The sequence below is a fragment of the Bos indicus genome, chromosome 3, assembly GCF_029378745.1.
Source record: "Bos indicus isolate NIAB-ARS_2022 breed Sahiwal x Tharparkar chromosome 3, NIAB-ARS_B.indTharparkar_mat_pri_1.0, whole genome shotgun sequence".
Lineage (NCBI taxonomy): Eukaryota > Metazoa > Chordata > Mammalia > Artiodactyla > Bovidae > Bos > Bos indicus.
Window position 1 is genome coordinate 67,490,592 of NC_091762.1, and position 17,669 is coordinate 67,508,260.

Here is a 17,669-nt window from a genome sequence, read left to right on the forward strand (position 1 = left end):
ATTTCACAGAATTCTACTCTGTCACTTTAGAAAAGAGGAAAATGAGCTGTGGAGAAGTTACATAGCTTGGCCAAGGTCATGCAGAAAGTGAGTGAGATGAAGAGAAGTCACAGCTCCCATTTCTAACACAGGCTACTGACTCCAAGTTGCAAGCAGACACAATCCCAGAGGTTTTGTATACATGATCTTCTATTAAAGTGCTCTACAGGGGAGGACTGTGCTGTCCCTTCTACATTCTGAGAAAACAGAAACAGTGAGTGATTGATGATGAGATGGGTCACTGAGTGGCTGCAGAAATGGAAGAAAAGAAAGTGGAATAAAGGGGTGTCTCTCCAGCTCATGAAGGTCAAGGTGGCTGCTACTGACAGCTTTGTTAAAGGCAATGCCAACTTTAATTAGCTTTTGTTACTTCCACAACATGGAAATGATTCACGACTGACTAGTGGAAGTGGGGATAAGTATTTAGATGATACCCTCCCCTTAGACTTTAAAGTGGTTCCTTTGAAATGAGCAACATGACCTGAACACAGAGGCTCACTGAATAGTTAGCTGCTTCAGTTCCTGTGTCCTACTTATTTAATTAGAAACTGTTCTTTTAGTTGTTTTAATAATCTACAACATGAAAGGGTCTTAAACAACCCAGTCAACAGAGATGTCACACATTAATATTTGAAAATGGAACAAGATTATTAGAAAACTAGCTTCATCAATGGGAGAATGAACAGTCTTTGTTTAAAAAATAAACAACTCCTGCTCATAAGGAAGAAAAGATTGGTTTTCCTAATAAAATGTTTTTAACAGAAATGTTACTGTGTCATCAAGGGATGGAATTTCTTGACGTGTTGTTGCTCTTGGAAACAGTACTAATAGATCATAGAAGGCAATAGACAGGATGTCATTATCTGCTCAGATAATGATTGAATAGCTTTCATTTTCTTTTACTACTGGTTGCTTGGTTTGCTGAAAATGGTACCTTTAATAATAGTTTAAGGCTTGACATACAAAATAGGGAGGTAAATATAACCATATGTACACACTTTGCATCTTTCACTGGACAATTTAACACATAAAACAACTACAATGATCTTAATACTCAAAAAAGACAGCAAAATCAGGACATTTTGTAAAAGGGGTAGTATGGCTTTCTTTTCCCCATAATTCGAATTTCTAAATTACTTTTCAGATTTAAAAATATCCTTCCCATAGATAACAAAGGTGTGAGCTGAAATAGAACCCCCCAGGATCACTCACCATCACTAGCTTTAGATGTAGAACGGTCTTTGGAAATGTTGTCCCCTTAAATTTAATTGAGAAGAAGATACATTGGCTTCAGAGGTACTGGAAGGCTAAGCATACTGTGTTCTGGGACAATGGTAAAGATGTTTTCCCTGTTAGTGGATCTTCAATCTGAAGTTTTGGGAAGACCCTCCTCTCAGTTTGAGTACCAAATAGAGGGAACCTCCTGCAAGACTGGGATTTCTGGGCAGTGATGGGAATCTGTAGATAAAAGTTCCTCTAACACTTCTCTGAAAGCCAAAGAATTGATGCTTTTAAATTTTGGTGTTGAAGATTGTTGAGACTCCCTTGAACAGCAAAGAGATCATAGCAGTCAATCCTAAAGGAAATCAACCCTAAATATTCATTGGAAGGACTGATGCTGAAGCTGAAGCTCCAATACTTTGACCACCTAATGGGAAGAACTGGTTCATTGGAAAAGACCCTGATGCTGGGAAAGATTGAAGGTGGGAGGAGAAGGGGGAGACAAATGATAAGATGGTTGGATGGCATACCGATTCAAGGGACATGAGTTAGAGCAAACTCTGTGAGACAGTGAAGGACAGGAAAGCCTGGCATGCTGCAGTCCGTGGAGTTGCAAAGAGTCAGACATGACTGAGCAACTGAACAACAACAATGAAAAGATCAGGTACGTTAACTAGTTGGACCACAGTAATCATTTCATGAATCAAATCATCATGTATATATACATCAGTTCAGTCGCTCAGTCGTGTCTGACTCTTTGCGACCCCATGAATCGCAGCATGCCAGGCCTCCCTGTCCATCACCAACTCCTGGAGTTCACCCAAACTCATGTCCATCAAGTCAGTGATGCCATCCAGCCATCTCATCCTCTGGCGTCCCCTTCTCTTCCTGCCCCCAATCCCTCCCAGCATCAGTCTTTTCCAATGAGTCAACTCTTCGCATGAGGTGGCCAAAGTACTGGAGTTTCAGCTTTAGCATCATTCCTTCCAAAGAAATCCCAGGGCTGATCTCCTTCAGAATGGACTGGTTGGATCTCCTTGCAGTCCAAGGGACTCTCAAGAGTCTTCTCCAACACCACAGTTCAAAAGCATCAGTTCTTCAGTGCTCAGCCTTCTTCACAGTCCAACTCTCACATCCATACATGACTACAGGAAAAACCATAGCCTTGACTAGACGGACCTTTGCTGGCAAAGGAATGTCTCTGCTTTTGAATATGCTATCTAGGTTGGTCATAACTTTCCTTCCAAGGAGTAAGCGTCTTTTAATTTCATGGCTGCAGTCACCATCTGCAGTGATTTTGGAGCCCAAAAATTAAAGTCTGACACTGTTTCCCCATCTATTTCCCATGAAGTGATGGGACCAGATATATATATATATATATATATATATATATATGTATGTATATGTATGTATATATATATATGTATATACAATCTTTTAATTTCATGGCTGCAGTCACCATCTGCAGTGATTTTGGAGCCCAAAAAATAAAGTCTGACACTGTTTCCACTGTTTCCCCATCTATTTCCCATGAAGTGATGGGACCGGATATATATATATATATACACACAATTTTTTACTTAAAAAATTTAAAGGAATTGAAAGTCATTCACACTTCATCATTGGAAGTGATATGGGAGCTGTGGAGCAGCTGAGATTATGTAGAGAGAGGATTCAGAGAGAAGGAAAGAGCCAAGGCACAAGACCTGGGGACTGATGAGTCACAGAGCAGAACCCATGGACATGTTTTCTTTAATTCACTGAGTCACTGAAGTTTATCAGCTGGGAGATTTTACCTACTGGTGCAGGCTTCTGATTTCTCTGGAAAGAGAGAAGGATCCAGAAACACTGGTCCATTCTTTAATGGTAACAATAGTCTGTCTATCTGATCTAATCCCTTGAATCTATTTGTCATTTCCACTGTATAATCATAAGGGATTTTATTTAGGTCATACCTGAATGGTCTAGTGGTTTTTCCCTACTTTCTTCAATTTCAGTCTGAATTTGGCAATGAGGAGTTCATGATCTGAGCCATAGTCAGCTCCCAGTCTTGTTTTTGCTGACTGAATAGAGCTTCTCCATCTTTAGCTGCAAAGAATATAATCAATCTGATTTCGGTATTGACCATCTGGTGATGTCCTTGTGTAGAGTCTTGTGTTGTTGGAAGAGAGTGTCTGCTCTGACAAGTGCATCTCTTGGCAAAACTCTATTAGCCTTTGCCCTGCTTCATTTTCTACTCCAAGGCCAAATTTTCCTCTTACTCCAGTTATTTCTTGACTTCCTACTTTTGCATTCCAGTCCCCCATAATGAAAAGGACATCTTTTTGGGGTGTTAGTTCTAGAAGGTTTTGTAGGTCTTCATAGAACCATTCAACTTCAGCTTCTTCAGCATTACTAGTCGGGGCATAGACTTGGATTACTGTGATAATGAATGGTTTGCCTTGGAAATGAACAGAGATTGTTCTGTCATTTTTGAGATTGCATCCAAGTACTGCATTTCAGACTCTTTTGTTGACTATGATGGCTACTCTATTTCTTCTAAGGGATTCTTGCCGACAGTAGTAGATACAATGGTCATCTGAGTTAAATTCATCCATCCAGACGGAGGGGGAAACTGGGTCTTGTTCTGATGGGCGGGGCCATGCTCAGTAAATTTTTAATCCAAAGCTATGGTTTTCCCAGTAGACATGTATGAATGTGATAGTTGGACTATAAAGAAAGCTGAGCACCAAAGAATTGATGCTTTTGAACTGTGGTGTTGGAGAAGACTCTTGAGAGTCCCTTGGACTGCAAGGCGATCCAACCAGTCCATCCTAAAGGAAATAAATCCTGAATATTCATTGGAAGGACTGATGCTGAAGCTGAAATTCCAATACTTTGGCCACCTGATGTGAAGAACAGACTCATTGGAAAAGACCCTGATGTTGGAAAAGATTGAAGGTGGGAGGAGAAGGGGACAACAGAGGATGAGATGGTTGGATGGCATCACCGACTCAATGGACATGAGTTTGAGTAAACTCCAGGGGTTGGTGATGGATAGGGAGGCCTGGCGTGCTGCAGTCCATAGGGTCGCAAAGAGTCGGACACAACTGAGCAACTGAACTGAACAATAGTCTGGGGCTGTGAAGTGGCAGCCTCTGGTAAGGATAGGTTTATTTCCAGTTTACCACAGGCTCTCCTGGGAACACTTCACTCACCAGGGCTGTCACAGATAGAAGGGGTTTACTCTAAGGCTGAGTAGAGGTCTTGTATGTTTTCAGCGGTCTTGGGAATGGAGGGGGGTTAGGGAGTTGTGGCTGTGAACACAGACCTCTCTGTTCATAAGCTCAGAGCTGTAGGAAGGCAGGAGGGGCCCCTCGAAACCCCTGCTATGGGGGTTTCTTGGTGCACTCTACCAAGGGGACCTGAAGAGGATGAAGACAGAATTTACTGAATGTACTTTATACAGCACAGCTACATCACTGTAGGATGAGGCCACTTTGGAGAAATGCTACTTGAGAGTCATAAAGTGCTGGAAGTTCTAAAGAAGAGGCAGTTTAAATTTTCTCCTCTGCTCTGCTGTTTGGAAATTGAAGGTATCTATCAGATAGAGATTTGTTGTGAGAGGTCTAAAATCAATGTTATGAATTAAATATTAACTTAAAAACACAGGTCTCAAGACTTCCCTGGTAGTCCAGTGGTTAAAACTCTGTTCTTCAGTGTAGAGAGCTTGGGTTCGATCCCTGGTGGGGGAACTACCTTAAGGGTGGTCAAACAAAACAAAACAAACAAAAAACATAGGTCTACAACTTTTTTTGAAGCAGTGGTACTCTTGTTTACACGATCTGACATACTTCTCCATATTCCTTCTTTCCTGTAACAGGCTATCTTTCTGTAAATATCACTGGAAAATCAGGCAGGTGAGTTTATATCAGTTATCTGTGCTCTGTGGGTTTGCCCAGAAAGACTACTGCCTTCTCTTTAAAAAAAAAAAAGTCTTTCTTAAAACCTGTTCTTAGTGGGCTTCAAATACAGCTTAAAATTTTAGATGTTTAGCCTTTTTCTTTTTTTTTTTTAGCCTTTTTCTTTACAGCCCAGAACTTTTGGTCTTTATTCACTGAGGCTGTAACTGAGAAGAAAGGTCAGGATTGAGACAAAGATTTGAGAGTCAAACATGTAGAAGTGATGGTTGAAACCATAAGGGGCAATGAGTTGATGCAGGTAAAGTGTATAAGAGAGTGAGAAAAGGGTCAAGGATGGAACTGTGAGTACTGACTACTTGAGCAGATATATAGTGTCAAACTTCTAGGTATAGAAAGAGAAGGGTCAGGGCCACAACAGGGGCAGTGGGTTGGAATGGGGGAATCTAGAAGACCCAAGGGGAGGATTTTTCCCTGGCGGTTCAGGAGAGACATATATGTGTTAGGGCGGCCTGGAGAAGTTGTAACTTTCATTGTGCTCAAGTTATGGGTTAGATTAACTTTTAATTATAGTAACATAGAAGTGGTGAGGCAATGGTACCCCACTCCAGTACTCTTGCCTGGAAAATCCATGGATGGAGGAGCCTGGTGGGCTGCAGTCCATGGGGTCGCGAAGAGTCAGACACGACTGAGCGACTTCACTTTCACTTTTCACTTTCATGCATTGGAGAAAGAAATGGCAACCCACTCCAGTGTTCTTGCCTGGAGAATCCCAGGGACAGAGGAGCCTCGTGGGCTGCTGTCCATGGGGTTGCACAGAGTCAGACACGACTGAAGCGACTTAGCAGCCACAGCAGCAGCAGAAGTAGTGAAGTGTTAGTTGCTTAGTCATGTCTGACTCTTTGCAACCCCCTGGACTGTAGCCTGCCCGGCTCCTGTGTCCATGGAATTCTCTAGGCAAAAATACTGGAGTGGGTTGCCCTTTCCTCCTCCAGGGGATTTTCCCACCCACATCTCCTGCATTTAGGGCAGATTTTTTACCATCTGAGCCTCTAGGGAAATCCCATAGTAATGTAGATCCTATGCTATATTGTGACTACCTGCTAATTTGCCTGTGCAATGACTGGAAGAAAGGCAGCAACCATAAGAACCAGATATATGGCTCTTTTCTATGTTGTTTTGTACCTTTATTTTTAAACCAGAAGGTATAAAGCTCTGAGGACAGCATCATCCTCACAACCTTACAGCAGTATGTTGAGCTCTGGCGTTACTACAAAGCCCCAGACACTTGGCAGGGGAGCAGGGTGTACTGTAGCCCAAAGGACATGGTGACTTACCTGCTGCAGCCTCTTTGTTTGGAAATAACTTGCTGTCAACTGCCATGCTGATGTCATAGAACACCTCATCCTCATCTCGGTCGGCATCAAACTGGGAGAAATCAAGACAGACAAGTTGGGAGCATGAGAATACATAAATTAATTCAGTCCAAAATATAATGAGCATGCATCTCTAATGAAGGAGGACAATAGGAATTAAAGTCCTGGAGTCTTTAATCAGATATTTAGAGGATTTTTCAAGCCCAGACCTCATATCAAACAGAAAGGGGTGTTAGAAAGTAAGTGTGCAGTCACTTACGGTTAAGAAAAATGGGTATAATTTTCTTAATTTCTAAAACAAGCTTTGGAAAAATTAATAACTTGTGGCTTTCTGATTCTTAGTTTTGTTTTGAAATACTCCCCCATCCTCCTTCATGAAAATATTTCCAATCAACAGGGGGAATAGGTTTTCTAATTTGTTGCTACAAAAAGGAAAAAGAGAGAACCCTCAAACAAATTTTAGCTACTATACAAATATAGATGCTATTCTATAGGTATAGTCTATAGACACTATAGGTTTAGATGTAACAAAAATTATAGATTTAAATCTTGAAACATTTTCTAAAATTTACAAAATTTTAAACATTAAATGTGGCTACATTTTTAAATCCTCTATTTCCCAAGTTGTTCAATGGTTTTTAGAAATTCACTTTAGTCTCTTTAGTTTTTTAAATTATAATTGATATACAATAAACTGCACATATTTAAAGTGTACAAAATGATAAGCTTTGACATCTGTGCACACCTGTGAAACCATCATAAAAATCAAAATAGTGAGCATCTCTATCACTCCCTAAAGTTTCCTTGTGCCTCTTGAGAATGCTTTCCTTCTGCCCCCTCATCAGATAATCACTGATATGTTTTCTGTCACTAGAGATTACTTTGCATCTTCTAGAATTTCAAGTAAAGGAATGGCACAGCTTGAAACATTTTTGTCTGGATTCTTTTAGCACAACTGTTTTGAGATTTTATCAAGCTCACTCCTTTTCATTGCTCAGTAGTATTTCATTGTATGGATATACTATTTATTCCATCCTAGACGTCTTTTGGGAGAAGGACATTGGAACCCACTCCAGTACTCTTGCCGGGAAAATCCCATGGATGGAGGGGCCTGGTAGGCTACAGTCCATGGGGTCGCGAAGAGTCCGACACGACTGATCGACTTCACTTTCACTTTTTACTTTCATACATTGGGGAAGGAAATGGCAACCCACTTCAGTATTCTTGCCTGGAGAATCCCAGGGACAGTGGAGCCTGGTGGGCTGCCGTCTATGGGGTTGCACAGAGTCAGACATGACTGAAACGACTTAGCAGCAGCAACAGCAGACGTCTTTTACCTTGAATACTGTAGTTTTTATCCACAGATAGTTGATTTGAGTCTTAGAAACTCTCTATAGAGAGTTTTGAAGATATGAAATGCAAGGTTTTGAACATATGAAATACAACTATAATAACTTCTATAAATATTTTTGAGCTTTGTTCTGGAATGAATTTTAATTATTGGAAACAACTTGATCCTTTCAGGCCATGTGTCTAAGATTTATTAGACTTGACCACAGCAGTATTTAGTTTATGGTTAACTATTTCCCACTGTTGTGGCAAATTTTTTTCAAGTACTCTGCCAGTGCCTTGTGAATTAAGGGATTTTTTTTCAGTCTGGCTGGTAGAAACAGGCACTCTTCTTAGCCCAGTGTGAGCTCCAGCTACTGTTCCTGCTGATCCTTTTGGGTTGTTTTTCCCTCAGCTTTGCACAGTTTCCTCACATGCATGCCTGATTTGTACTCTGCTGGATCCTGCAGATCTCCAGAGTTTTCTCTCTGTGCATCTCTTGTATCTTTGATACTCTGTCCTTTGAACTCCAGCCACCTTGGTCTCTTGGGGGTCTGAGCTCCATCTGCTCAATTTGTGAAGTCCGCCATTCCCCCTAGAGCTTCCCTCTCCACGCGCTGTAGCCTGGAAATTCTCCAGTGGTCAGCTGAGGGCAATCACAGGGCCCATCACATGTTTCTTTTCTCTTGGAGAATCATCTGATCGTCTGACATCACTGTCTTAAAATTGTTTTTTTTAATATATTTTATGTTTATTTCTGTTTGTTTGTTTCATGTGGGAGGTAAAATCCAGTCTCTTTTATTCCATCATAGCTTTTTTTCTCCTCTATTTTTTGGCTATGCTGCACAGCTTGTGAAATCTTAGTTCCCAGACTAGGGATTGAACCAGTGTCCCCTGCAGTGTAAGCTCAGTGTCTTACCCACTGGACCACTAGGGAAGTCCCTAGTCCATCTTGGTTTTTAAGCTTAATTATTACCTTAAACATATCTGAAAAGATTTAAAAGTTTTATTCCTTTACATTTTCTTACTGAAGTGCTTCATTATTTTTAGTGATGGGAATTCAGAAGACTAAATTAGAAAGTTATTACCTAACCTCCCCTCACACAGTTAAAGCACACCTGTGTGATGCTTCAACATACTCTCACGGTGTCACATCAGCCCATGGGAAAGGTGAGGCAGATTATCTTGTTTCTATTTTACAGGTGAGGAAATATCTATGCAGGTATCATTACTTTCTCAAGTCAAACACCAAATATGCAGAAGCAATAGGGCTTGAATTTAGGACAGTTGACACTTTCCATCCTACTAGGCTACACAGGCTCATCATAGTCAGATAAACAGAGTCCTGGTACTCAAACAAGTGTTAACACAGCCTTTTGTCTAAATGCAAGAGGGAGAAAAGCATATGGTGGTTAGGCAGATAAGGCAAGATTCAGTTCAATTCAGTTCAGTCGCTCAGTCATGTCCGACTCTTTGTGACCCCATGAATCGCAGCATGCCAGGCCTCCCTGTCCATCATAAACTCCCAGTCCATCGAGTCAGTGATGCCATCCAGCCATCTCATCCTCTGGCGTCCCTTTCTCCTCCTGCCCCCAATCCCTCCCAGCATCAGAGTCTTTTCCAATAAGTCAGCTCTTCGCGTGAGGTGGCCAAAGTACTGGAGTTTCAGCTTCAGCATCATTCCCTCCAAAGAAATCCCAGGGCTGATCTCCTTCAGAATGGACTGGTTGGATCTCCTTGCAGTCCAAGGGACTCTCAAGAATCTTCTCCAACACCACAGTTCAAAAGCATCAATTCTTTGGTGCTCAGCCTTCTTCACAGTCCAACTCTCACATCCATACATGACCACAGGAAAAACCATAGCCTTGACTAGAAGAACCTTTGTTGGCAAAGTAATGTCTCTGCTTTTGAATATGCTATCTAGGTTGGTCATAACTTTCCTTCCAAGGAGTAAGCGTCTTTTAATTTCATGGCTGCAATCACCATCTGTAGTGATTTTGGGGCCCCCCAAAATAAAGTCTGACACTGTTTCCACTGTTTCCCCATCTATTTCCCATGAAGTGATGGGACCGGATGCCATGATCTTCGTTTTCTGAATGTTGAGCTTTAAGCCAACTTTTTCACTCTCCACTTTCACTTTCATCAAGAGGCTTTTGAGTTCCTCTTCACTTTCTGCCATAAGGGTGGTGTCATCTACATATCTGAGATTATTGATATTTCTTCTGGCAATCTTGATTCCAGCTTGTGTTTCTTCCAGTCCAGCGTTTCTCAAAGGCAAGATTAGTGCCACCTTAATGCACTGCTTCCCACACCTGTAGACCATGGCTTCTTTTTCTTTCTTTCAAAATATTTGTCAGCTATGATCAGTATGAGGTAAGCTCTACTAATAGAAGGTTTGTTTTTATTTTTCCTGGACTTTTGAAAGATGGGTAATAGCATGTCATTTTATAAATTAAAGCTTATGTTTTAGCCGCAGTACCCTAAAAAACAGAACCAAAGCAAAACTTATAGATTAACACTTTACTGGGGGCTCTGTGTGTGTGTGTGTGTGTGTGTGTGTGTGTGTAACGCCAGGGCAGTAAGTTTGAAGGAAAAGGGGAACTGAGACAAAGCAAGAAGCGAAGCAGATGTAAGGTGACATAGTACTGATCTGGGCCCCAGTTTCACAAGAAGTCACAGCTGGTCTCCAGAAAGACTAAATGGAACCAGTATATCTCAGAACAGTCTGAGGGAGAAGGAAAGGAGAGGCATATATATGCTGTCTTTTAGTTTATAGTCTTCCACTGGTCCCAGTTTTCTTTAAGAAGAGTTTAAGTTCCCCCACCTCTGGTTTGGTTGCCTAGACCCTACGGCAGCCCCTGGAAGCCAGATCCCATGCTCTAGGGAACAGCAGAGTGTGTGGATCTAGAAGAGCTGAAAGGCACCAAGCCCCTGCAGGTCTGGTCTGGTTGGGTCCTGGGGCCGTCTCTGCATAGGCTCTCACCAGGTTCGAGTGAGGAAGCTCAGCCCTCAGTCCTGAAGAGGCTTGGCGGGGGCCGGGGGGTGGGTTCTGTCAGCTGCCCTGGAGGGCAGGGCAGCTGTGGACAGACAGTTCTCCATTCAATAGGCAACAGAGGCCTGGGGCACAAGGGCCACGTAAGTCAAGGGAGGCTTGTAAACGGGCTCAGGCAGCTGAAAACTCAGCCAGACCTTGATTTGAATTTCTGCTTCCCTTGTAGCTGCTGTCTGACCTTGAACAATATATTTCCTTGTGCTTAGCATCTATACAGTGTGATTATTGTGAGGACTAAAGAGATGGTATATTTAACACACCAGTACAGACCCTGGACTGTACTGCGGTCCTTCTTTGACAGAGTATTGTCTATATACCTTTGACTGCTTCTATACTTTGGACAAGGCAGGTATGTGCTTACACACACACACACACACACGTACACTTTTTTTTTTAAACTTGAGGATTGTGGAATATGAAATACGAGTGCCTTTGAGATTTTCTAGAAGATAGCCTATCCTTCAACTGATTTGAACAAGGATATGTTTAGCTCTGGCACAATAAAGTGCTTAATTGTCCAATCCAAAAGGCAAAATACCCAAAGTAAAACATCTTTCATGAAAGCATTCAACAAATATTTGCTGAGTAACTACTATATCCTTGATAGACTCTTGAATTGACCACTCCTAAGCACTTGGATGATGAACAGGGAGCCCCAAAGAAGGAAGATGACACCCACATGGCCAACTCAACTCTAGGATTATGCAAAAGCTGATGAAGCCCAGTGACTTCTGAATCAGGACCACAGAATTTAACCTAGATTTTCTTATTTTCTGTAACATCCCACGTTGGCAGCTCCAGGACTAGAATAGGACTCTTCTGTCTAGCTGTTTGGCAAATAACATGGCATACTGATCTTGGAGAGCATTCTGATTGAGTACTATCAGGACAGCTGCTACTTCAAGGAAAAGGTCTTCACGAAATAATAACATTCAGTGTTGGAGAGGTTGTGCGTATGATGAGTAGAGAACTGGCTTTTCAATCATCAGACATTTTATCTATTATTTGTTTCTGCACAAACCATACATATCAATGGTTCTCAACCAGGATTAATGTGGTCCACCCGCTTCCACCCCTGCCCCAAATTTGACAATGTTGCTAGATATTTTTGGTTGTCACAACTGGCAAGGGAGAGACTGGCCAGGGATGCTGCTAAATATCTTACAGTGCACAGGACAGCCCCCTCACAACAAAGAATTATCCAGTCTAAAATGTCAGTAATGCCAAAGCTGAGAAACTCTCATCTATACCAAAGCATTCTCAGTTTTGGGGTTTCTAAAAAGTGTGTTGAAACTCGAGTAGCAATTATTCTCTTCCTCTCCTCCTTTCTCTCTCTTTCTTTCCTTCCCTCTCCCTCCCTCTCCCTCTTTCTGTCTGAGTTTGAGCTGAAAGAACCTGTGCTGTAAACTCCAAAACACGAATAGCAGAAGTGGTAATACTGCAGAGGAGACAACTGGAGATGTGGGTTCAGTCTCTGAGTCAGGAAGATCCCCTGGAGGAGGAAATGGCAAAACACTCCAGTGTACCTGCCTGGGAAATCCCATGGACGAGGAGCCTGGCGGGCTACTGTCCAAAGGGTCGCAAAGAGTCGGACACGACAGAGTGACAGAACACGAGCATAGGTATAGGATTATTAAGGTTCTAGAAAGAACAGTTTTTATAGATCTTCTGGGTCAACAAGCTTCAGGGGGCAGATGAAATTGTGTGCCACTAGACCAGATGATGTCTGAGGTTGTTCCCAGCTCTGAAATTCTGTGGTTATATGAGCACTTTATCTTTTTGGTGATTGTTGTTTAATGTCTAGCGATCTTAACAAACGTCTTTTCTTTTTTCTGAGGGAAAGAACTTGCAGAGGACATGGTCTGCATGATTTGTTTTATGTCATTTAATGTAAGAGGGCTGGGGAGGTCAATTGGAAATTTCAAAATGAGATGCTTACCAAATTTCCCAGTTCACTTACAACACATGTTTTAATTTGAATAACAAATGTTGTAACAGCTTTCAAAATCATACAAAATATATCTAGATTAGGAAAGGAAATTATAGTAGATTGCAACAATGATGGTTTGCAATTTTAATGGCAGAAATGAATTCTTGTTTGTTTTCTTTTGGCTCTGATTTCCAGACTGCAACAGGCTTCCCAGATCTTCTCCATAGAGATGAGGCTTTCTGTATTCTTAGCACTGCTAGCTAGGAATGTTAGGTCTATAAAATATACTAAATGGACTCAAAAAGGAGAATAAAAGTTCAGTCTTTTTAGATTCCACCTTTCAGTAAACTTAGGTCTGTCTCCTGTTTTTTTCTATGCTTCAACATCTGAGAAGGAAATAAATGGGCTCTGTTATTAGTATTATCTCAGTTTTATATATCCCATAAATATCATTCTCTGAACATCAAGCCAGAGTCTTGAATGTTTCACTTCCCCCTGGTTTCCTGCAGACATTTCAAGTAAGCCTCGTCTCTACCAAATGGTTTTCATCATTTGCTACTGGAGATCCCTCAACACGCAAAACACTGGCTCTTGCGGGGAGGGATAAATTGGGAGACTGGGACTGACATATATATATCCAGAGGTTAAAGCGTCTGCCTCCAATGTGGGATACCCAGGTTCAATCCTTGGGTCGGGAAGATCCCTTGGAGAAGGAAATGGTAACCCACTCCAGTATTCTTGCCTGGAGAATCCCATGGACGGAGAAGCCTGGTAGGCTACAGTCCACGGGGTCGCAAAGAGTCAGACATGACTGAGTGACTTCACTATACTATACTATTTATAAAATACATAACTAATAAGAACAATAGAGTAGTACAGGGAACTCTATACTCAATATTCTATAATGATCTATATGGGAAAAGAATAAAAAACAGTGGATATATGTATATGTATAACTGATTCGGGCTTCCCAGGTGGCGCTAGTGGTAAAGAATCCGCCTGCCAATGCAGGACATCTGAGAGATGTGGGTTCGATCCCTGGGTCAGGAAGATCCCCGGGAGGAGGGCATGGCAACCCACTCCACTATTCTGGCCTGGAGAATCCCATGGACAGAGGAGACTGGCGGGGTACAGTCCATGGGGTCACAAAGAGTTAGATACGACTGAAGTGACTTAGCACATAACTGATTCTCTTTGCTGTACAGAGGAAAGTAATACTACATTATAAATCAATTATATTCCAGTAAAAATTTAACAATAGGGCATGGAAGAATGATGTCTGCCAATGCATGTCCCAAGTCTCAGAGTAACTGTGGTAGAGCGCAGGTTTCTCCAGGCCACTCCCATGTGAAGCATCCTGACTTCAGGGTGTGGACATCAGGGATGGGCTCAAATGGACCAGCAAACTTGTCTGCAAACCTATAATTGTTTTCCTTTCTGTGTCTTTAAAAATACATATTTGGATTTCACACTCCACTTGGATCTCTCTATCTCTACTGTTTAAAAGAAAACTTTACATCTGAAACTGACATAATATTGTATGCTCAGTCAGTAAAGAATCTGCCGGCACTGAGGGAGACCTGGGTTCAGTCCCTGGGTTGGGAAGATCCCCTGGAGGAGGAAGTGGCAACCTACTCCAGTATTCTCGCCTGGGAAATCACATAGACAGAGGAGCCTGGTGGGCTACAGTCCATGGGGTTGCAAGAGTCAGACACCACTTAGTGACTAAACTACCACCATTCTATTTCAATAAGAAAAAAGCCTTAAGTTAATTAATAAATTAAAAAAAAAATCACTGGCCCTTCAAAACTTTTCTATGTCTAGAAACTTTCTTCTAACAACTTGATTGGCTGGTATCCTCTTTACAGTATTTCACTTTTCTCCAACAAAAATTGGAGTTTTCACTAAAATAGTAATAATTTTAAAACCTGCCATCATTGGAGTGAAACCTGTAGTTATCAGCAATGTATCAATAGTAAAGACAGTTTATATTCTACAGAACTGTATTTCTAAAGCTTCATAATTAACCACAAAACTTGAAGAGTAGCATCAAAGTAGATTTGGTTGGGGTAGGGCTGGTAGGGACAATATTCTGTCTGGGAAAGCCAAATCAATTCCATGCTTTTTATTTTTAAATTTAACTTTTTTTTGCCACACCTTGCAGCTTATGAGATCTTAGTTCCTACATCAGGGATTGGACCTGGGTCCTTGGCAGTGAGAACACGAAATTCTAACCACTTGACCACCAGGGAAGTCCCAATCCCATGCTTTGAGGAACAGAATTACTGTGATATGTCCCTGTAAAACTGGGATGTATAGAAAATATTTCCTTACAGAATGAAATAAGGGTAAAATGTGAATTAAACTAGATTTAAAAATAAGTGTAATTCTTATGCAAAGTGATGAGTACAAGAACATTAGAAAGTTGTGAATAACTGATTAAAAGACTTCTTTTCTCAGCAATTTATACAGAATCTTTATTTTCACTGGACATTTTGATTATGGACATGGGCAGCATCTAAAAATTTTTGTTGGGAAAAAGTCAACACAATGAAAAGATCCCAGAGGAAATGGCTGCAGCATTTATGATGTGCTTTAGAAAAAAATTTCTTCCTGAACTTGAAATCTTAACAATGTAATGACTGACTTATGCTAGAGAGAAGAAGGCTTACTCCAGAGAATTTTGATTACTCCTACTATACTAGCTCTGAGGACATTTTTTCAGAATCTTTATAGCAATCAACAATGAAAAGGAACTAACTGAAGAACTAGATACTGTTGCCATTTTTTTTGAGCATCTATTGTGTGCCATATATTGTTAAGCTTTTCTTTATACACTTTATCATTAAATCCCTACAATATTACTTAGAAGAGGTGTCATCATCCTCAGATTTAAAAACTCAGTTTCAGAGATTAAATAACTTGATCAAGATCATGTAGGTGGTCAAGCCAGGATCTGAATGCATATCTGCCTATATCAAACTGTCAAGGATGTCAGGATCAGAATCATGGGCCAGCCATAGGTCTTTTTTTTTTTTTCCAGACTTTTTTTAACGTGGACCATTTTTAAAGTCTTTATTGACTTTGCTACAATATTGCTTCTGATTTTTTTTTTTTTTTGACTAGAAGGCATGTAGGGTTTTAGCTCCCCAACCAGGGGTCGAAGGTGAAGTCTTAAACCACTGAACCACTAGGGAAGTCCCAGAAGCCTTAGATCTTAGCTGGGCTCTTGTAGAGCAAATCAGGGCTAAAGTCCTAAAGGAGTACTCTCAGAATAGACCTCTAAGAATCCCCTGAAGCCAAGCCAAACTAGGTCTAGGTGCAATATACCCAAATATCCTTGATCTGACTTTCCATTTTGAGGCCATAGTAGGTAATTTTATTTCTCTGTATGATATGTGTACCCTGCCAAATGGATGTGGCTGTTGGCAGAGGAACCTCCCTGTAGGCTGACCCGGAGCCTCGGAAGAAGCAAGGACAAGCAAAATTGACAGCAGGAGGCAGATGACGTCCCAACTCCAAGCAGGGCTCTTTCTCAGGGTCTTTAGCTTAAGGCTATCACTTACACAGGAAAGCTGGCTATCCCTCTTGGTCCACTGTTGACTCTGGTTGTACCTTCTCCAGTAGCCTTCTAAAACTTAAACAACCCTGCCCTTCAGTTTGTTAAGAGAACTAAAGTCATCCAGCAAGGATTCTATTTTTCTCCTCTCATTACCACTCAATCCTTCCTCAGTAATCAGAGAAAGAGTAAGCCTACCCTCCTTCTAAAAGCCTCTCTGGGGTTGGAGAGTAGATTTCTGATCGGGGTCCATTTTTGGTCTAGCACTTCCTGCAGAAGCTCTTCTGGTTCTGCCTCAGAGGATTCCCCATCCACGAGCACCCGAGGCACAGCCTTAGCTCAACGGTTCCTCCCCACATCCCAGCCAGGGTGTCAGCTCTGCCCCTGACTGGCAGGCAGCATTCCACACTTCTTTCCCAGAGCTCTGGTTGTTTCATTAAGGGATAGTGGATCCAAAGCCAGACCACCTGCGATAAGAGGGGAAAGGCTAGGTCTTAGGACGTGCAGAAGGTTGTTGATGGGAGAGAAGAGCCAAAGCATAAAGACTCAAGTCGGTGGTGGAAACTGGATCTTGAACAATTTTTGAGCTAGAGAGTGTGTGGCTACAGTAGCTGGTTTTTAATACTTTGCAGACTCAAGTAGAACCCTAGAGCAGATGTCCTCAGGCTAAGCAATGTTCAGATCATGAACCAAAATCAAGAGCTCAGTATTTTGCTCATGGATCTGTTGGCACTATGATAAGACACTTTTCAAATTAAGTCTGGCATCTAAAAAAAGCCAAACTCCAGAGAATGGTGGTTGCCAGGGGCTAAGAGGGGGCAGGAATGGGGAGATGTCAGTCAAATGGTACAAATTTCCTTTATAAGATGAATAAATTCTGTGGATCTAATATTCAGCACAGTGACTATAGTTAACAATACTGTATCATATATTGGAAAGTTGCTAAGAGAGTAGATCTTAGATGCTTTCACCACACACACACACACACACACACACACACACATTGTAATCATGAGGTGACGGGTCTGTTAACCTTATTGTGGGAATCATTTCACAACATATATGTGTATCAAATCATCACATTCTCTATCTGAAACTTACACAATATAATATGTCAATTCTATCTTAAGCTAGGAGAAAAGAAAAGTAAAATTACTTTGCCAAAGAAAGCATATATATAAATGGTATAAACATTTTTTTTTGGTCACACTGCACAGCTTACAGGATCTTAGTTCCCTGACCAAGGATTGAACCTAGAGATGTT

General features: G+C 41.4%; 1 protein-coding gene across 3 annotated transcripts in view; it reads right to left on the reverse strand.

Annotated features, from left to right (window-relative positions):
- Positions 1–17,669, reverse strand: part of AK5 (adenylate kinase 5) — a 255,871-nt gene that overhangs the window by 121,404 nt on the left and 116,798 nt on the right. For all 3 annotated transcript variants that reach the window (XM_070786293.1, XM_019957245.2, XM_019957244.2), the window contains one exon: positions 6,497–6,587. In XM_070786293.1, coding sequence (XP_070642394.1) covers positions 6,497–6,587 — 91 coding nt within the window. The remainder of the gene's footprint in view (positions 1–6,496; positions 6,588–17,669) is intronic.